Source organism: Psammomys obesus, unplaced genomic scaffold, assembly GCF_907164565.1.
Source record: "Psammomys obesus unplaced genomic scaffold, mPsaObe1.curated_primary_1811, whole genome shotgun sequence".
Lineage (NCBI taxonomy): Eukaryota > Metazoa > Chordata > Mammalia > Rodentia > Muridae > Psammomys > Psammomys obesus.
The window spans coordinates 1,155,019-1,175,560 of NW_026592439.1; the positions used below are offsets into that span (position 1 = coordinate 1,155,019).

The 20,542-nt window shown below is 54.7% G+C and overlaps 2 protein-coding genes across 2 annotated transcripts; one reads left to right on the plus strand and one right to left on the minus strand.

The window, feature by feature from the left end:
- The first annotated feature begins 1,257 nt into the window (after positions 1 to 1,257).
- On the plus strand, positions 1,258 to 8,644 carry Igsf8 (immunoglobulin superfamily member 8). Its single transcript, XM_055613319.1, has 7 exons — positions 1,258 to 1,487; positions 4,941 to 5,318; positions 6,146 to 6,607; positions 6,878 to 7,285; positions 7,393 to 7,806; positions 8,062 to 8,192; positions 8,354 to 8,644. Exons 1-6 carry the CDS (start codon positions 1,433 to 1,435, stop codon positions 8,175 to 8,177), a joined length of 1,833 nt encoding a protein of 610 aa, XP_055469294.1. The 5' UTR covers positions 1,258 to 1,432; the 3' UTR covers positions 8,178 to 8,192; positions 8,354 to 8,644.
- A 115-nt stretch (positions 8,645 to 8,759) lies between these two features.
- On the minus strand, positions 8,760 to 17,954 carry Kcnj9 (potassium inwardly rectifying channel subfamily J member 9). Its single transcript, XM_055613302.1, has 4 exons — positions 17,800 to 17,954; positions 16,713 to 16,777; positions 14,644 to 15,528; positions 8,760 to 12,013 (listed from the first exon to the last, which is right to left on the minus strand). The coding sequence occupies exons 3-4, from the start codon at positions 15,491 to 15,493 to the stop codon at positions 11,682 to 11,684; spliced, it is 1,182 nt and encodes a 393-aa protein (XP_055469277.1). The 5' UTR covers positions 15,494 to 15,528; positions 16,713 to 16,777; positions 17,800 to 17,954; the 3' UTR covers positions 8,760 to 11,681.
- Positions 17,955 to 20,542: the final 2,588 nt, after the last annotated feature.

Here is a 20,542-nt window from a genome sequence, read left to right on the forward strand (position 1 = left end):
CAAAGTCTCCCTGTAACTTTCCGTTTTCACGTAGCTCAACACGGCTAGAGAAACAGTGTAAGGAAACCAGGCTGGCTTATGTCCAGGTGGGAAGCAGCAGGTGCCGCTGGGCGGTCTTGGGAGATCCGGATTGCAGTTCTGACTTCCCCATAAGACTCCCAAACGCTATGAGTGGTCACTGTGGTCACTGAATATGGCTTCGACTGGCAGCTCCACGGATACTTCTCTGGAAATAGGAAGTCAGCTCTGGCCTGAACCACTTTCCTCGTCTGTTTTCTCAATAAGGGGCAGTAAGAGAGGGAGCAGGGATAAAGGGAACAAGCAGGGTGTGGAGGTGAAGGACCTAGACTTGGTCTCGGCCACTTCCCACTAATGGCCACTTCCACAGCCTCGGTTTTGCAGGCTGGGCTGTCCCTTCTCCCCATTCTGGCGCCACCCTACTCTCCGCCTTTTTCGCAGTTGGAGACACAGCACTAGGAAGAGGGTCCACTTGGTTTCTCCTACCTTCAGGGTGGCTCCACCCTTCCCAGCAGAGAGGTGTGTCCATATCTTCTCGTCGGAGACTCCAATTGGTAGAAAGCAGTTTAATGCAAAAACAAAACAGCCCCCTGGTTACCGTGTGCAACAAACGTAGGTGATGATCTCAGTAAATTACCACCGTAACTCCTGAAGTGTTTACAATCTCTGTTCTGTTTGTGGAGGGGAAAACTGAGGTTGGAGGGGTTGAGCCGAACAAGGAACTTCCAGCCAGGGAGTCTGGACGGCTCACCCACTTTCCTTTCCCTTTGCATTCTGACCGGGTATTTAAACAGATTTCCAGGGATCTTCCGGGGCCCTGAAGCCCCTGGAGCCCAACCGCCCCACGTCCAGGAAGTCCTGGGTCCCGCCACGCCCATATAAGTCAGCAGGGGTTGCTGCCAGGACTCAGTGGCCCACATCGCCAAACTGGATTCTGAGTGCGTAACCACAGTCACCCCATCATCCCCAGAGGCTCTGCAGGCACCCGATTCTCCCGGAAAGGCTGGCAGGTGCAGGGCGGGGCGCGATCGGAGCGAGGGCGGGTGGGGGTAGAGGAGCCCCGGTGCCGCCGGTGCCGCCGGCTCGCCCAGCCCGTAGCCCGAGGCCGGGCCACCGCCAGGGTCGGAGTCTGGCCGAGGCAACGGCCAGGGGGCGGGGCGAGGCTGTGGGCGGGGCCGGGCAGCGGGGCGCGGCGGGAATGGTCTCCGGAGCCGCGGAGGGCGGGAAGAGCTGCGGGAGGAGGGGAAGGAGGGAGAAGGGCGGGGAGTTGGCGGCTCCCTCTCGTCCGGGCTCTGCGCACCCACGCTTTATCGCTCCGTTTCCCGGCCCCCGACCCGGGCATGCGCCCCCCGCGGTCCTGGCCCCCCAGAGCCCACGCCGCCCCGCGGAGCCTCCCCAGAGCCGCCTACGCAGAATGGGCGCCCCCGGCCCCACGCCGCTGAGTTCGCTGCTGCTGCTGCTAATGCTCGGTAAGCCGGGCGGTCGTCCCTGTCCCGGCCCGGTAGGTGCCTGACGCTGTGCAGCCAGGCGGCCCACCTTCCTAGCGTTTCGGAACTGGCTGCATCCCTACTTCTCCATCAGGCGTGTCTCTGGGCTCGGCGTCTCGCTTTTTTTTTTTTTTTTTTTTTTTTCTTTTGCGGCAGCCTGCCCAGTCAGTTAGGGGAGGGTGGTGGCGCCCTAGCTTTAGGTCCCCAGCTGGGGCATATTGGCGACCTACTGAGCTATCTTGAGAGACACCATCGGACCTCTGGAGGCGGGCGCCACTTCTCATCTTTTACACCCAGGGCCTGGGGTCGTTGCCCCACTCTCGACTCCAGGCCTGGCCTTGGGTGCCTGCTCTGCGTGGGCAGTGCCTGGCGGTCTTCATAATTGCCCCAGAGTTGGCTGGAGGCCCAGGGGCTAATTCTGACCACGGTCTTTGAAGAAAGTCTCCTCCACCCCTCACCCCAACCTACATTACACCATCTGAGGCTCCTTCCCTCACGTCTCTCTCCACCCTGGGCCAGTTTGCTCTTTGCCCCTCTTCCACTCTCCCAGATATTTGGCTGGTTGTCAGACTCAGGTGGTCCCAACATCCCTTCCTCAGGAGAAACCAGGCTCCATGGAAACTGAACCCGGGATCTCCAAGCACCCAGTGTCTGTCCAGGTGGATGTTGATGATGGCTTGTGTTCTGGGAGAACCTTGCATGGCTGGTGTGTGTGTGTGTGTGTGTGTGTGTGTGTGTGGTGGAGGTTGCTAACATGATATTGTTTTGGGTTTGACTTGGAGGGCTTCCTGTAGGAGGCGGTTTGGGGATAAATATGACATGGAAGCAGTTGCCAGGAGAGACTGAAGCCCTTGAAAGAAGTGTGTGTGGTGGGTATATGCAGATGGGGAAGATTCTGAGGTGCTGTAGACAAGGCAGAGAAGCCTGTGGGGCATCCCAGCCGCCTTCTCTGGCTTTGACCAGAATTGCATGGTGCCAGACAGAGTCGCAGGTCCTTGGGCTTCTGGAGCCAGGAAGAACACTCTCTTTGGGGAACAAGGCAGGAGGCAGAGTGTTGTAGGGAGACGAAGGCGCTGTGGAGCTTGGTTGCCTAGCGATTGCTTCTTTTCCCCAGTGGGCTTCATGGAGCAGGGATGAGCCCAGGGGAGGTCAGGTGGGAACAGGAGAGGAGCCTGCTGGCACCTCAGCCCACCACATTCAGCAGTGACATTCGCTTCACAGATGAGGGAAATGAAATACTTTTGTTCCAGACGGCGTATCCAGTGACGGTGGGGGTCGGATTTGAACTCAGATCTGACTCCAAAGCAGGCCTTTGGCTGTAAGGGAGGAGGTGGCCTGTGAAGAGAGAACCTTGTAGCAACCTATCTCCCAAGGCTTTCCCATGGGGATGACTTTCCCATGGGGATCTGCGAGCAGCAGCACTGTGGGGCCAGGAAGGTGGGAGGGGGCCTTCTGAGCAGAGTCTACCCATGGGCAGCCTTTACCATCAACCCTGATTATGAAATGTGCCTGCAGCGGTGTGCGCCTGAGTCACACACTCGCCGGTTCAGAACTGGAGGCTCTTAGTTCTTAAAGGTGGAAACCGAGACCCGGGAGAGCTAAGGGTCGGTCCCATGGTGTTGGCTTCCTGACTCGAGCCTCTGCTTCAGGCAGTGATCATGTGTTCTCAGAATGACCTAGCCAGAAGAAGAAAGGAGTGAGAACTCTCAGGCTCCTGGGGCTTTCCTTCCAGTGCCAGTAGCAAGGCTGTGGGCTTCCCCCTGGGAATCCTGGAAATTACACAGTTCGATAAATCCGTGTCTCCTCTTCTTTTTTTGTTCCTCTTCAGGGGTGTGTAGAGACCCTCCGGAGATGGCAGGATCTTGGCCAGACTGTCAGATTTTACCTTACTTTTCTCATCTAGAAGAGAGATGGTTCTCTCTTCGGCCAGGCCTTCTCAGCTGTGTTGGTCGGGAGAGCAAGGAGGGAGCTTTAGACTCAGATCTGGTTTTAGATGCTAGCCCCCTCACTCCTTAGATGTGCTCTCTGGGCGGGATAACGTCATTTCCCTCAGCTGTGAAATGACTGCCAGTCTTCCTTGCATTCTGGAATTCTGTGGTCTTATGTAGAAGTGGCTGTGCATGGTGGAGAGGAGAAAGGAGCTGAACACTCCAAGGTTTGAGGACCATCTGTTGGGACAGGGATGGGGGTAAAATGGGTGGAGGGAGTGAGAGAGGGGAAGGGGCAGCAGGTGTTTAGGGTCTCCTTACAGAAAGGGGGCCTATGTAAATGATGTGTAATATATGCAGATCATATGCAAACCAAAGCTTTTGTTTGTGGGAGGGGGGGTTACATGGTGCATCATCTGGGCTGGCCAGAAGGTTTACAGACTCTGGGGGGAAGGGATCTTCTGCCCCAGGCCAAGGCAGAGCCTGATTCTTGCCCCAGAAGCCACAGCTGCCACTATAGCCCTCTGGGCTGGGAGAAGCAGTGAGCTCATGGCACAGCTGTATCGGGGAGGGTATTGTGTGGTGAGAACTGAGTAGGCCCGTGCCCTGTCCAGTGTGATGCCCCGTCCAGTACAGTGCCCTGTCCAGCCTGGGCCACTGGCTCTATTGTCTAGCCCAGGTGACCGAGCTAAGCCAAGCAGCCTTTCTGTAAGACTGTGCCAGCTCCCCTCCAGCAAAAGTCTCAGAGGCTCCGCCTGAGCATGCTCCCAGCACGAATGGCAGGGTAGGACAGATAAAGATCCAGACAAGAACCAGGGAGGCAGGAAGCAGACAGGCCTTTTAAATTTATTATATAAATTGCATGTGTGTGTGGTGCATGGAAATCCACATGTGTGCATGGGAGCAAGTGCATGTATAGGAGTACCTGCGTAAAGGCCAGAGGTCAGCCTTAGATACCACAGCTCAGGACCCATTCACTTCATTTGTTACTATTATTATGAGAGAGTGAGTGAGTGTGTGTTTAGGTCGGAGGACAGCTTTCAGGACTCGGTTCTTTCCTTCCGAGGTGTATTCTGGGGATCTAACTCAGGTTGGCAGGCTTGTGTGGCCACTGCTTTTACCTGCTGAGCCACCTCACCAGCCACCAGGCCGAGCTTTTTACGTGGTTGCAGGGAACTCAGCTCAGAGCTGGGCTGTCTCCCCAGCCTCCAGCTGCACTCTTTTGTTCACGCAGGTGCTCGGCCTCTGGTTAGCGAGATCTAGAGTGTTCCTCTGTTTGGAGACGGATCTGGGTCTGTGCCGTGTGCTGTGATGTCCTGTGTCGCTTATGTCCCAGCAGCTCTTCCCTGTTCTCACCCTTGTCTTACAGCCCTGCTGTGTTCTGACCTTCCTTAGGTTTCCCTTTCCTTCACAGGCAGCGATCAAGACAGGTCCTGATGGTGCTGGGCCTTGAATGGCGACCCATTCTTTCTAGAAAGATTGCAGTTCTTTCTGCCTTTCCCCACAGGAGTCAGGTGCTATGGCCGGCAGGTGCATGTCCCCAAGGGGCCTCTTTACCGTGTGGCTGGCACCGCTGTCTCTATCTCCTGCAACGTGAGTGCCTATGAGGGCCCTTCTCAGCAAGACTTTGAGTGGTTCATGTACAGACCAGAGGCCCCAGCCACTTCCCTGGGCATCATCAGCACCAAGGACAAACAGTTCTCCTACGCTGTCTTCGGGCCTCGCGTGGCATCCGGTGACCTGCAGGTGCAGCGCCTGAGAGGGGATTCTGTGGTGCTCAAGATTGCTCGCCTGCAGGCCCAGGACTCTGGCTTTTATGAATGCTACACCCCCTCTACGGATTCCCAGTACCTGGGCAACTATAGTGCTAAAGTGGAACTGAGAGGTACTGGGCTCTGAGCTGGGTAGTGAGAGAACCTCCCGAATACCGGGGTTAGAGGCATAAGCCAGCACACTCAGAATTGTTTCTTCTTTTTCCTCTTCCTTCTCTCTCTTCCTCTTTTTTCTTCCTCTTCCTTCTCTTCTTACCAACCCCCACCCCCTTCTTAGTCCTGGAGACTGAACCTACTGTGTTGAGCACACCTAGGAAGCACGCTACTAAGCTCTATCCCCTGGGTTGCTTTTTGAGATTGGGTCTCACTTTGTTGCCCAGGCTGACCTACAACTCATTAACATAGGTTGGCCTGCAACTCTCGGCAATTCTCCTACAATTCACTGTGTAGCCCAGGCAGTCTTCCTGTGTTAGCCTTTCTAGCACTTTCTTTGGGGTTGGGTAGAGAATGGGATGGAAGAGATTTTTTTTTTTTTTTAAGTTGCCCACATGGGGATTGAACTTTTTCTGTAGCTAGGTGGGCCTTGAACTTGATCCTTCTGCTCAGCTTCCTGGGAAACTGGGATTACGGACTTGCACCATCAGGTCCAACCTTTTATCTTCAGAGAAGAGAGACAGAGTTACTTTTCTGAGTATTTTAAGATGGGTCTATCTCAGGCATCTGAGTGGGTGTCATTAGGCTTGCTCTGTGAAATTGAGTAAGTACTTACTGAGCATATTGATGTGCTCAGGCTGGCCTTGGTATCACTGGGGAAAGTTGCAGAATACAGTGACCCCCCCCCCCCCGGGGCTCACAGAGCATGTAGCAAAGCAGGATGCACACAGGAAACAAGGGGGCTGCCCGCAACCAGCCCTCTCTCACTAAAGCCCTTTCTCTCCAGTTCTTCCAGATGAGCTGCAGGTATCTGCTGCCCCTCCAGGGCCCCGAGGACGCCAGGCTGCAACCTCCCCCTCACGCCTGACAGTGCATGAGGGGCAGGAGCTGGCCCTGGGCTGCCTGGCTCAGACCAAAACAAAGAAGCACACACACCTGTCGGTGTCTTTTGGGAGAGCCACGCCTGAGGCGCCAGTGGGGCGGGCCACTCTTCAGGAAGTGGTAGGACTGCGCTCTGACATGGCCGTGGAGGCTGGAGCTCCCTATGCCGAGAGGCTGGCTGCCGGGGAGCTGAGGCTGAGCAAGGAAGGGACCGACCGCTACCGCATGGTGGTTGGGGGTGCTCAGGCCGGGGACTCCGGCACCTACCACTGCACTGCCGCCGAGTGGATTCAGGATCCTGATGGCTCCTGGGTCCAGATTGCAGAGAAGAGAGCCGTCCTGGCCCACGTGGACGTGCAGACGCTGTGTAAGTATGGCCATCACCTGACTACAGAATTGTTCTCCCATGGAGTGAGCTGTCTTCTACACATTATTCACTCTCTCTCTCTCTCTCTCTCTCCATGTCTCCTCTGCTCAGAAATTGGATGTGGAGATACAAGGGCTATGTGTGGAAGGGTGAAATTCAGGTCCTGGCGGGAGGCACATGTGAGAGGGCCTCTGAGTTTCTGCAAAGAGGAAATACAGGTGGGGGACCCAGGCATCTCTGTGACCCCTCCTTTCCCCTGCTGTGTTTCAGCCAGCCAGCTGGCAGTGACCGTGGGACCTGGTGAACGTCGGATTGGCCCGGGTGAGCCCTTAGAACTGCTGTGCAATGTGTCGGGGGCTCTGCCCCCACCAGGCCGTCACGCTGCGTACTCTGTGGGCTGGGAGATGGCCCCTGCTGGGGCTCCTGGGCCAGGCCGCCTGGTGGCCCAGCTGGACACAGAAGGTATAGGTAGCTTGGGCCCTGGTTATGAGGACCGGCACATTGCCATGGAGAAAGTGGCATCCAGAACCTACAGACTACGGCTGGAAGCTGCCAGGCCCGGTGATGCAGGCACCTACCGCTGCCTCGCCAAAGCCTATGTTCGAGGCTCTGGGACCCGGCTTCGTGAAGCGGCCAGTGCTCGATCCCGGCCTCTCCCTGTGCACGTGAGAGAAGAAGGTGAGAGGAGGTTGAGCCCTTCACAGGCCCAAAGCTTATAGAACTTACTTCTTAAGCTCCTAGTGCCTAGCCTTCGCCCTGTAACCCCCGTGTTCTCTGCTCTGCAGGTGTGGTGCTGGAGGCCGTGGCGTGGCTGGCAGGGGGCACTGTGTACCGGGGAGAGACTGCCTCCCTGCTATGCAACATCTCTGTGCGGGGCGGCCCCCCAGGGCTGCGCCTAGCAGCCAGCTGGTGGGTGGAGAGACCGGAGGAGGGCGAGCTGAGTTCTGGCCCCGCTCAGCTGGTGGGTGGAGTGGGTCAGGATGGCGTGGCAGAGCTGGGAGTCCGCCCCGGAGGTGGGCCTGTCAGTGTGGAGCTGGTGGGCCCCAGAAGTCACCGACTGAGACTGCACAGCTTGGGGCCCGAGGACGAAGGCATCTACCACTGTGCCCCGAGTGCCTGGGTGCAGCATGCTGACTACAGCTGGTACCAGGCGGGCAGCGCGCGCTCCGGGCCTGTCACGGTCTACCCCTACACGCATGGTGAGTGACAACCACCCCCTACCCACCCGCTCCTGCTGTGCTTGCCCCTTTTCATCTTCCTGTCTTCCCCCTGCTATCTTTTCCCCCGAATCCCGTTGCAAGAGCAGCCCCAAGCTGACCTGAGAGCTGAGCGGGCAGGTAGGGGGTGGACAGGGATGGCGCTCTGTGAATAGGGGGTGAGTCTAGAAAATCTGCCAGGGAGAGTGTTGGAGAGCAGTGCAGCATTAGCAGAGCTGCCATCTTCTTCTCCGCCAGCTCTGGATACCCTCTTCGTGCCCTTGTTGGTGGGTACAGGAGTCGCCCTAGTCACTGGTGCCAGCGTCCTCGCTACCATCACTTGCTGCTTTATGAAGAGGATGCGGAAGCGGTGATTGGTAGCACCCCAGGTGAGAGAAAGGATCCTGAACCCTGTCTTCCTCAGGCTTCTGTGCTAAGCTGTGCCTAGAGGAGAAGCAGCCAGCACAGTCCTGTAGCATCGTGTAGCAGGGACAGGACCAAAGAGAGCCTGTTCCTCAGCCTACTCCACAGGCTCTCTCCCTCTCTCCAGTTCTTCCAGGTTGTCAACTGTCTTCCAACCAGCGCCACCCCTCATCCGGTTGCCTGGATACCTTTGCCCTCTGCCCAGCCCTCCTTAATTTATTTGACCTGGCCCCATCCAGAGTGGGAGACATGGCTCCCCCATTCCCCGCCCCATTCCCCATACCTTTCCTCAAGTTTTCTGGCCTGTGTTCTTGGTCTCGCACTCATACTGTAGGAAGGCCAGTTCCTGTCCTCAAACTAGTTTTTCTAAAATGTGAATAAACTGGTTTTATAGAAATCCAGGCCTGTTGTGTCTTCCCTTGCCATGAAGCTATAAAAGGCAGCGACAGGGGGCGGGACGGGGCAGGGGGAATGGTAGTAGACTCGATGCTGGGGGTTGACCACCCGTTCTGGACAACCCAGGCCTCTCTTCTCACTATAAACAACATCTGTCCTTCGTGGGCCTTGCTACCCACCCACTGCGGGAGGGGATGCCTGGAGCCCATCTGTTGCCTCAAAAGTCAGTGCTTCGCCAACTCCTAATGGGGCTTCTATTTGGGAAGGGGAACACAGAAAGGGGGTGAGTTGCAGCTGAGCTTGGCCCCCTTTCACACAGCTTCCAGGGACAAGTCTTTCTGAGCTTCCCAGACTGGGCCACACCCTCCTCCGGTCTCATTCTCCTGGTTGGGCTAGTCTTGGGCAAGACTCCTCCCACCAGGCCCTGGGGCCTCAGTCTTTTTCCTCCCGACCTTAATTATTCTCTTTGACAGCAGCAGAATGGGAGCCTCAGTACAGGCTGCCTACTTAGGGACTGCAGCAGTTGGGAGGCCTGTGTCCTCTGTGGACACGGAGCCACTGCATCTGCTCATATCTGCTGCCGGGACTTGCCTGCTGGCTAGCTGCTCCTCCCTGCCAAGGGTCCTCTGGTCCTAACAGCCTCGGTTCTGCGGTATCCAGTCTACCTTTTTAATTCAGTAATTTAGCATTTATTGAGCATTACGAGTTTGCCAACTATCACTTTTTTTTTTTTTTTTTTTTTTTTTTACAGATAAGGAAACTGAGGCCCAGAGAAGTAGTAATGTATCTTGCTGAGAGTCATAGAGGTGATTAGTGACAGTCAGCATCGACAGTGCCCTGGACAGCGGTGCCCTGAGTGTGGCATCCCAGTGACTTCCGGGGCAGCTCCAATGTCTCCATTCCACCCCTCTCATCCAGACTCCACCTAGTCACTGTCTGTGCTCGAGTTTCCTATGTGTATGCAGGATCCCAGCAGATACATGTTCACGGTCCTCTTCTTTGAGAGTGACCCCGGTGGAGGGCCTGAAACCTGAGTGCACTGCTAGGCTGAAGGGAGAGGCAACAGCTCGAGGTGTCTCTGGGGTGGCCACTGGGAGGCAGACACAGTGCCCCGTCGGATGCTGGCTTCTCAGCCTGGAACAGGGCAGCAGACTTATTCAAACTTATTCAAGGGCAGGGATGGGCGTGGCCAGGGCCAAGGTTTGGACCAGTGCCTTGAGAGGATATGATCACTGGGGCTACACTTGGCTCCAGGGGCCCAGCCTCAGGTCCCTTGACTGATCTTCTGTTCCTCAATTTGCCATTGCTCTCTCCCTCACCACCCCAAGATGACTGGGACAAGACCAGGATACAGTGGAAGGGGGAAGGGAGTGTGTCTCTCCAGGGTTCCCTGTCCTGGCAGGACAGGCGGCAGGCAGCAGGCACCCGCAAGGCACGGCTCCATTTTCTCCCCTGGTCAGTCTTGCCTTCTCAGTCCTGTAAGAGAGTCGGTCCTTTGTGGTGAAGCCCATCAGCTTCAGCTCCCCACTGCCTCTTCAGGAGTCCCCTAAATGCCGTCTCTTGCCTCTGTTGCCCTCTGGTCTTCCCGGATGCTGCCCCAGCATGTCACTGGCCAGTTACCGATGCCGTTTCAGTTAAGCTCTTCAGTCTGGACCTGGGTCCTCTTTCCCTCCCGACATTTCCCTTCTCATTTCTCTGCTCCTTAAGAATCCTCGGCTTCTTTTCAGCTCCCCCGGCTTCTCCTCCGCTTAGATGCCTCATCCAAGTGTAATCCCCAGACTGACAGTGTCAGCACGGTCTGGGAACCTGTTAGATCTGGGAACTAGTTAGACGTGCAGATTTTTGGTTTCTGTCCCGGACCTACTGAGTCAGAATGCTGGGAGTGGGACCAACAATCTGTGTTTTAACAAGCCCTCCAGGTGAGTGATGCAAAGCTTCGTAACTGCTGGCTCCCACCATTCCCCCCTGCCTTACTCAATCCTTAGCTTCCTGGTTGCTAATGCGCTCACACTTCTGGCTCTAACAGCTTGTGTGGGCTCCTAGTGTGATGCACACTTCCCTCAGTAGCTGTGGGGTATTTCTGACCTCCACCTGCCCTGCGTTCTGGTGTTGGGAACCAGGTCTTTGAATATCACACCTGACACTGTTGTGAATGAGGCCCTGCCACTGTGCTCCAAGGACAAACTACTTTCCCCAGGGAGCTGGCCTCCCTCGTAAAACCATTTATTAAGCCTCTCCTATGGCCTTTCTTCCGAGTCACAGGTGCGCTCTGCCTTCCTGCTTGTGTGGCAGTACCCGCAAGGTTCCATTCCACTCTCACAAAATAGTTGTCCTTGGGCCTCTCCACGTCCTGCTCCAGGGCCCCTGCTCAGCATCTACCCCCTTTGCTTGTTTGCCCAGACCCTGAGGATTAAGGTCATGGACACCTTTCTGAGCCCATCACGGTGGGATAATGAAGCCGGGGAGGGTACGCACGTCTGTGCTCTCCTCCATCCAGTTTTCTCTTCTCTGGTTCAACTGTGGCCACTTTGTCTAGTTAGACAGGTGTGTCATACATACGAAGGCCACCCAAGGGGGTGAGTGGGGGACTGTAATCCATTTGACGCTCTGATCCCTAAGCCATGTACCTTGGCTTGAGGCTGCCTATGTCTGGAAGAAAAGGGTGCCTGTAGATTTCGCACAGAGGTGTGCTGCAGGTGAAGGCAGCACCGAATTCACCAACTGTCAATCCATTTGCCACCCAAATTATCCATTGGCGGTTTCTGGCTGCCCCCACCTTCCCGTTCAGCCCCCATAACCCCGTCCTTCTGTTCATCCGTCCACCCGCAAACAGGTGTGAAGGTCAAACACAGACAGACTGATGCGTTCTGTCATCCCCACCCTCTATTCTCTTCAAACCAGGACCTCTTCCCTCCCTACTGGATCCTGAACTCAGTGGGCCTCTCCCAACTTCACCATTCCCCGGGACACTACCTGCCTCTTCTTCCATGTCCGCTCTGCAGCTTCCGTGTACCTGTGCCTGGCCCCCTGGTCTGCCGCAGGGGTTAGGAGAAGACTAGTCACACCTTGGACTCACTCTCTGGGGGTGGCAGGCAGCCATTCTGTTCTTTGTCCGTTCCATCTCCCCCACCCGCTCCCTCCCCAGCTCCTTCTTCCTCCACCTTCTCATCTAGCCTGCTGGGGATGGACCAGTAGAGATGGGCGTCAAGGCGGGCTGCGGCTTCTGCCAGTTCCCGGGCGCTGCATGAGGGCGTGGGCACCTCAAAGGTCTCGTGGAAGCTGGCATAGTCCACCTCATAGAAGCCGTCCTCCAGGGTGAGCACGGATGTGAACCGGTGGCCCCATAGCACTTCGTCCACCAGGTAAGAGCTGCGAGCTTGGCACGTCATTCCTGGGGGTGGGGGGAGACGGCATTAGTCAAAGGGGCCTGAGCTGGGAGATTCCCCGCTCCTGTCTCTCATCCCACAACCCTCTTCTCTCTCCAGGACTCCCACCTCTCTGGTCAGCCCTCTTCTCCATCTGCCAGCCTACCCGCCTTTGAGAAGCTTAACCTTAAAACTAACCTAGTTTTCAATCTAGTTCGGCTTCCCATTTCCCACAGGGCCTCTTCCACCCACCCGCAAACACGGCCAAACCATGGGAAAGTAGCTGAACTGATCAGCTCCTAGCATTGCAAGCCCGCTACCTCACTGGAGCTCAGTCCTTTGTGTGGTGGCTCCAGCGTTGGGGCTGCATTTTAAAAATGTGAATTACAGTTATTTGCGTTTATATGCATGCATGTATGTGCGTGTGTGTGTGGAGGTCAGAGGGCAACTTGGGGAATCGGCTCACTCCACAGTGTAAGACCTGGCGATCTAACTCAAGCCATCGGGCCTGGTGGCAAGCACCTTAGCCTGCTGAGCCACCTCACTGGCTGTGGGTTCCTTTACACAAACTAAAGTCTGTCTGCTAGGATCTCTACCCCCTTGGCTTCCTTCCCTTCCCACCTGACATCCCTTGAGTATCTGTAAATACAGCCCCAGGCTCCCTTATGTTTTCTCTTCTTCAGACTGAATTCATGACCATTTCCATTTGATCTGGCTCCTAAAAGTTTACTCTTTTCATTGCAAATCAGAATGGCCACAGAGGACCAGGTAAGGGTCCATCTGAAGTGTGATACGTTTTCCAACTGTGGCCTCATCTATGCGGAAAAGAAGGCTTACCACCCCTTGCTTCCTGCCAAGATGCTTTAGTGAAGCGGCCCGTGATTACATTACATAAACGCCTTTGGAAGCCGCATCACGTTGCTACAAGCAAGCCTGTAGCCAACTAAAACCCCCAGTTCTTTCTCCATCAGAGCCTTTCCATGCTGTGCTTACATAAGTGATTTTTTTAAAGCCTAAATGTAGAATTTTATATTTATTCCCTTTAAATGTCATCGTGTTGGGTTTTGGCTCATTATTCTTGCTTTTCAAAAGCAGTTTGAATCCCAAAATACTACCACCCTTCCCAGCTTTATCTCTAGAAAAATCAAACAAGCTCCTACCCCTATGTCCTTTATACTGCCCTTTCCAGTCCTTGCCCGGGCCTGTGTCCTGCCTTCCCCTTTGGGTTTTTGCACCCTCCTCTCAAGATGGATCATTTTGTTCCTACCTCGGAGTCTCCCCAAACCAAAATTCATCTCCGAAACAGAGGCATAAACATTCACTAACCGGAGACTGGCTCTCAGTGCAATTCTGACCCTGAGACATCTTAGGGACAAGATTCTTTGGCAAAGCTGGAATAAGATGTATCCAGTGAAGGTGGAGAAGGAGAGGCCACAGGGCCTCTGAAAAGAGAAGACCTGAGAAGCGAGATGGGGCTGGAGGGAGTTGGGGTAGATGGGAGGTAGAGGCAAAAGGCAAAAGAAGGCAGTTCAAAAAGTCCCTGTAAGAAACCTGCCCAAGATAGTGTCAAAGGGAGGGAAAGATGGAGAGACAGAAAGTAGTAAGGGAAGGGGAAGGGTTAGGACCAGACTAGTCGGAGTGAAGGAGGAGTGGGGAGTGCATACAACTGAGGTGGAGAAGAAGCCCAGGCTGGTTTTTTTTTTGTTTTTTGTTTCTTTTTTTTTTGTTTTTTTTTTTTTTTGTTTTTTTTTGTTTTTTTTTTTTTGTTTTTTTTGCTTAGGATCTGGAGTCAGGTTTCCAGGCTAGCAGCAGGGAGCAAGTCTGTCAATAGCAGCACCACAGCGCCTCCTATCGGTCCTTTAGTTTACTTGCATTTTCCTTAGGCTCTCTCGAGGGCTAGAGAGGGCTAGAACGTCTGAAAGGACCTGTCTTTGCTCCCATGCTAGTCTTTTCCTACCTGCTCCCGAGCTCGTGCCGGTGTAGGCCCGAGGGAAGGTACTGACGTCATAGTTCCTTCTGGAATGGCGCTAGAAACGGCAACACCAGGGGAAGTTAAGAGTGACAGAGGGGGGTAACAGAGGCAGAAGCGAGACCAGGTATCACCTCCCCACTCCTAAGTTTGCCTCCTTGGGAATAACTCAGGTCAATCAAAATCCAGGGCTCTGGCCCTCTGGGCACCAGAACCTTGCACTTAACCTTCATCCCTACACCGTCCCAGGAAACACTGAAGATAGACGTCCTGTGTTCAACCCGGGCTATGCTATGCGTTGGCTTGTGACAGCTGGCTATTTCTGGGACTTTTCTTTCGGGGCTACTCATTTTCTGAAAAGTGAGCACAGTATTAAGTAGCCTCCCGGGGAGCTTTGCCAGAATTAAATGCACTCAGAGGTGTAAAGTGCTATTCAAAGTGACACACCTGTCAGGCCAGGGCCTCAAGCTAGCGCCCTTTCCTAGAACTCTTCCAAGCCCTTTCTTGACTTTGCAGAGTCACCCTGTCCATACCTTTCACCTCCAGCCCTGCCCCAGCACACACCACCCCTCCTCCGCCTGTCACCCTACACCCCCCTCTCTCTGTTTATCTTTCTGCCCCTCCCCCTGGCTGCTTGCCCTGCCCTGGCCCGGCACCCCCGCCCCCCATCCTCCAGCCTGCCCGCACCCGTGGCCTCCACCATGCCCTCGAGAATGACCACGATCTCGAAGTCGTCCCTCTCGAGGGCGCGGCGCGACGCCTCCCAGAAGGGGCTGGCGGCATCGATCTCGTGGCTAATGACAAGAGGTGAGACGAGGAAGAGGCGGTCGTCGCCCGTGTCGAAGCCCACGCTGAGGTCGGTCTGGTGCAGCGGGATGAACTCGCCCTCGAGGGTCTGGCGCGAGCGGATGAGCTTGGCGCGGATGGAGGCCTCGACGATGTGCGAGGACCGCAGGTCGCCCACGCGAAACATGAGGCAGAGGCGCCCGTCGCGCAGGGACACCACGGCGTGCGACGAGAAGACGAGCGTGGCGGCGCGCTTGTTGGGCTGCGAGATCTTGACGAACATGCAGCCCACCATGAAGGCGTTCACCATGGAGCCCAGGATGGCCTGCAGCAGCAGCAGCACGATGCCCTCGGGGCACTGGTCGGTGATGACGCGGTGCCCGTAGCCGATGGTGGTCTCGGTCTCGATGGAGAAGAGGAAGGCGGCCACGAAGCCGTTGAGGTTGTTGACGCACGGGGTCCACGCCGTGTCCTCCAGGTGCTCCAGGTCGCCGCGGCCGTAGGCGATGAGCCACCAGATGGCGCCGAAGAAGAGCCAGGTGAGCGCGTAGGCCAGCACGAAGAAGAGCAGGCTGAGGCGCCACTGCAGGTCCACCAGCGTGGTGAACAGGTCGGTCAGGTAGCGGTAGGTCTCGCGGACGTTGCCCTGCTGCACGTTGCAGCGCCCGTCCTTCTCCACGTAGCGCTGGCGGCCGCGGCGCCTCGGAGGCTCCTCGGACCCCGGAGAGAAAGCGGCGTTCTCCTGCGCCATGGCGGCGGCGGCGGCGGCAGGGGATCCTGCGGGGTCTTAATAGAGGTGTGCCGAGTTGACGGAGCCGCTCGGGACCCGGGGCCGGCGCAGCGAGCAAATCTCCCCTTCCTGTCTCTTGGCCCCAGTTTTCCCCGCTGGCGGGCTGGGAACCGCAGCCCTGACTAGCATCCCTCGGTGCTCAGAAAGTGGCGAGGAGGGGGCGGGGCTGGAGAGACGGCTCAAGGGGCTCACTGGCTGCTGGGGGCGGGGGGGGGGGTCTGGTTTGGATTCCCAGCACCCGCCTGTCGGCTCACAACCGGCGGTTACTGCAGTCTCTCACCCTCTTCTGGCCTCTGAGGGTGCTGCACAGGTGAACACGAAGGCAAAGATATCCAGACCCAGAAAGCAAAAATAAAGGTTCAGAAAGAATTGTACGGGATCACACGGGGAAAAGGGCACAAACTGGGCGGCACAGTGTAAGTTCAACGAGAAGGAGGCTTTAGACATTTCGGTGTCATCTCCTCAAGCCCCTCACAGGATCAGCACCCGGGGTTCTGAAACCGTAAGAGGTGGACTCCTTGGCAGTTCCTTCTTTTTGCGGAGCCCCCCTGCCGTGAGGGCTTTCCCCAACCCTTTCCCTGGCTGTCTACCCCCTTTCCCAAGATTCTTCACCGTCCTACCCAAAGACCCGTCTGAAGACTGTTTCAGAGTTCACACCAAGGCCTTCCTTCTCTTCTCTCTCCCTGGACCTTACTCTTCCCATCGCCTCGTGCATGTTTTCTCCACCCCAGGCTTATCAAGGAGGAGGAAATGCAGGCTGTGCACAGAAATTCTCCGGTGTGCAAAGGTTGAATGTTCCCAACATTAGGGCATTCCCACTGGCAACCCCGACTGCTTAACCATGGTCACTGATGCTCTGACATCGGCCCTTTCCCCCTGGGCTCTTTCCCAAGGGAGACATGCTGAAAAGCGTTGGCAGTAGGAGCCTGGAGGCTGTGTGAGATCAACTGCCCACAGCAAGCATAAAGGAAGTGCCAGGACACCCAGAGCTACGCTAGTCTAGTCTCTCTCAGACCTCTGGCCTTCCCGAGAGAGGTAAGAAACACCAGGCACCCACCGCAGCAATCCCCTCCAAGTATCCTGCTTTGCTTTTACTACCCCAACCCCAGCCCCACCCCCACCTCCCATATGTCCCGAAGCCCACATTCTGAGCAAGGCCCAGATTCCAAGCAAAACCCACCTGATTTAGTTAATCTGCCCAGAGAGATGGATGTCCAGGGTCCTTCCCTAGGCGCTCAGGGTCCCCTAAGAGATAAAGACCATATGAACGAAAGCCTGGAGAACAAGAATTTAGGACTCACCAACCTTCTTCCTTTCTCTTTCCTGGGATTTGTCATCTCCTTCCATGGTGGGGGGGGGGCAGGGAGGGGGGGGGGTCAGGGGGGGGGGGGGGGGGAGGAGAAATGTGACATAAGGATCACAGATGGTTTGGATGTTTGACCAGGTCCTAGGGAGAAACTGCGAGGGTATGTAACCACAAACCCGACATTCCAAGTTTTAAATTTTGGAATGAAGTGTTCTGCCTCCAGACCTTTGGAGGGCGTGTGTACGTGAAATTAAAAAATGGAAGGAGAAACTACAAGAAGACAGTTTGTGTTCTAAGGGGACCCACACACACTTATTTTCCATGGAAGTCAGGAGACACAGGAACACCTTGGCAAAGGCAGATCTTCCCCTCCCCCACAGCAGGCTAGCTTTTCCCTCTCTGCAGCTCAGGCTGCCCTCTGGAAGTGGTCTGCACCTATTCAGTGCCCCAAGACCCCAGGTCTCTTTCCTCCCAGCATTAGCTCCAGGTGGGCTTCTAGACATTCTTCTTAGGGTCTTAGGTAATCTGACTTCCATCTATGCCCAGGAATGGTTTCCCAGTTTCCGATCATCCGGAGAACACTGCTTGCTCAGGGAACCTTCTGATCAATCGTACCCTAGCTCTTGCCACCCTGAGGAAGGGTCTCTTTTTCACGGGACGGGAAAGGTGTGCAGTGTCCACTACCTGAAGAGCAAGGTCTTCGTTTCTGCCTCTTCCCTCCAGATAACTCCAGTTCCTCTGACCACAGTTCTTGGGCATGCAGTGACCCCTTTCAGTAAGATCCCACTGTCACCTTTTCTTGGTGCTCTCCCCCCCGCGCCCAGAGCGTGCCGGCCAGTATGGGGGCTCATCTTTTGGAAAGAAGTCTGTCTGGTGAGAACTCCCTCGGAACCAGCTCCACCCAAGCCCCACTTGCCTCAGAAATAGGGGCCCAAACCCCAAGTCCCGTAACTCAACTCACAGAGCCTGAAGAGGAGAGTAGCCAACGGCAGAGACCCTTGGGGGCTGGTGTCCATGTCCCTGACACCATCTCCCCCCAACACCCTGGGTCCCCTCTGAGAGTGGGAGCAGCAGTCACTGCTGTTTCTCCTAAATGTAACGGCAGCTCAGACTAGGACTTGGTATCTGTGTCATCCCCACTTCCCAGGTTCCCCTGCTCCTCTCTCGTTTCCATGGCAACCAGTCTGGCTACAGCTCTACAGCGTCCCCCTCCCTTTCCCAGTCCTGGGTACCACTCTGGCTGATCCACACGCCACAGCTATTTTTAGCCATATTCCCTCCTCCTGGACACTGAGAGTCATCTCTTCACCCCTTTATAAGGGGAAAAGCAGGGGGGAAAAATCCTGGCATGCTGACCTGTCTCTAAGAAGCTCCTCACTCTGGGAAAATAAAGGCTTGGAGGCATTGGGAATAAAATACTTCATTTCAAGGGGTCATCTGGGGTCTCACAGCTTACAGTCCCCAGCAGGGGCCACCGGGTGAAAGCGTTGCTCTCGGACCAGGCCCAGCACGACAAGGCTCCATATTTGAAGAGACCTCTAGTGCAGAAGGCAGCAGCTAGAGGGAAGGGAGGTCTTCAGAAGTAGGGGCTAGAGGCAGGGCCAGAGGTTCCACCATCACAGATATATAGAATGTGACCCAGAGAAGCCCCTTTGAGTCTCTGAGCTAGTTATTGTGTCTCAGAGTGTGGGCACGGGCTAACAGCCCTCCTCTGCCTGCTTCACATGGGATGCAGATCAAATCAGGCAATGCAAATAGAAGGGTTTTGAGATGTCGAAAAGTCGAGGAAACCCTCAAATGTCCAGTGGAGAGAAAAGCTTAGGGTAGCACGCACATCGACTCAACAGACTTATGGGGCCCAAATGCCACACACTGTGCTAGGTTGAGGTGATTACGAAATGAATACACCCCTGCCCAGAAGCAGCTTATGATGGATGAGAAGGAAAGACGCAGAGTTTCATAGACTACCGCTACCTTCTGCTACTACTGCTCCATTGATCCTCAGCTTATTTAATTCCTGTGACAGACCTGAGACAGTTATTGGTTTGTTTGTTTGTTTTCTATTTATGGATGAGGAAATGGAAAAAGTAGCTTATCGAATTCCAGAGTTGGATAGAGATACAAGAGAGTCACAGGTCTCGTCATTGCCCTCAGGGTTTTCATTTAAAAGGTTTGTTAGTTTTTGTTAGGTGTTCTCCAACCCCACCCCAGGTCTTACTGGCTCAGCCTCCTCGGTGTCAGGATCATAGGTAGACACACAAAAGACTTTCTCAAACGTTGGTTTTAATTTTACAGCAAAAGAAAAAAAAAATTAAGAGAAGAGCCTGGGGAGGTGGCTCTGTCGGTGAAGTGCTTGTCGGACAAATGAGGGCCTGGGTGTGGGTCCTCAGCGCCCGTGTAAAATGCAGGACATCGTGACAAGTCCCTGTAGTCCCAGCCGGCGATGTAGAGGCAGGAGGCTGCCTGCAGCTCCCTGGCCAGTTACCCTCACCAAGTAGGTGAATTCCGGGTTTAATGAGGGGCCCTGTCTCAAAAAATAAGGTGGAGAGTGATACGAGAAGACACTGACTTCTGGCCTCCGTGTGTGCACGTGTGTATACATGCACACACGCAAAAGTGTATTCACATACACAACAGCACACGTAAGTTGAGAGAAAGGTGCACAGTGTTTCCGTATGTCTTCTGTCCGACCGATTCAGGGCCATTCTCTCTGTTGACATCCCCAATGAGAATAGTACTTTGTTTACAGTTGAAGAACCTAAATCGGCACAGCGTGATCACTGGTCTCTCCTTCCCGTCAGCGCTCCCTCTCGGTGTATTTCTCTTGCTGTACGTCTGGAACAGGGCATGATGGCACGCATCCACCATGACAGTGCAGAGAGCTGTCCTCTGCTTAGTCATCTCACCCTCCCCTCCGCCTTTGGCAATCTCTGATTTCTTTTTTTTTAAGCGTTTCCATAGCTCTTTTGCAGAATGTCAAGGAGTTGGAATCATATAGCCTGTGGCTCCTCTGATTGGCTTCTTTCGCTTGTGCATTTAAGATTGTCCCATGTCTTTTTATAGCTCCATAACTCATTTCTTTTTGGTACTGAGTTATAGTCCATGGCCAGGCTGTGCCACAGTTCATTTGTCCATTCACCCACTGAAAGGCTTCCAGTTTTTGTCAAATCCAAATAAAGTTGCTATAAACATCTGTGTACAGGGATTTTATTTAGGCAAGTTTTCAGCCTTTTTTTTTTTTTTTTTTTTTTGGACAGTAAATACCAAGGGGTATGGTTGCAGTATCATATGTGAAGAATATGTTTAGTTTTTTCAGGTGACTGCCAAACCATCTTGTAAAGTGACTGCACCATTTTGCAGCCTCACTAGCAACACATTCCCGTCCCTGTTGCTCTGCGTTCTTGCCAGCGCTTGGTACTGTCAGCTTCATGAGCTTTACGTCACCACAAGAATGTGGTAACTGTAGCATTCAGTATGTTGGGTTACTGCAAAGTCATTGCCATTGCTATGTGTCTGTAGATAGTGCCGCTATAGAAAAAGTAGAGCATAAGCTAGAGTTCAAGAAGATCAGGAGTTCAAGGCCAGCGTGGGCTACATATCAAGTTCAAAGCCAGACTGGGTTCCATGAAAAAATTGTCTTCGAAAGAATGAAAGAAAGAGGAAAGGAAATCAAGACATAAAATATCTATACAAGGTGATTATGG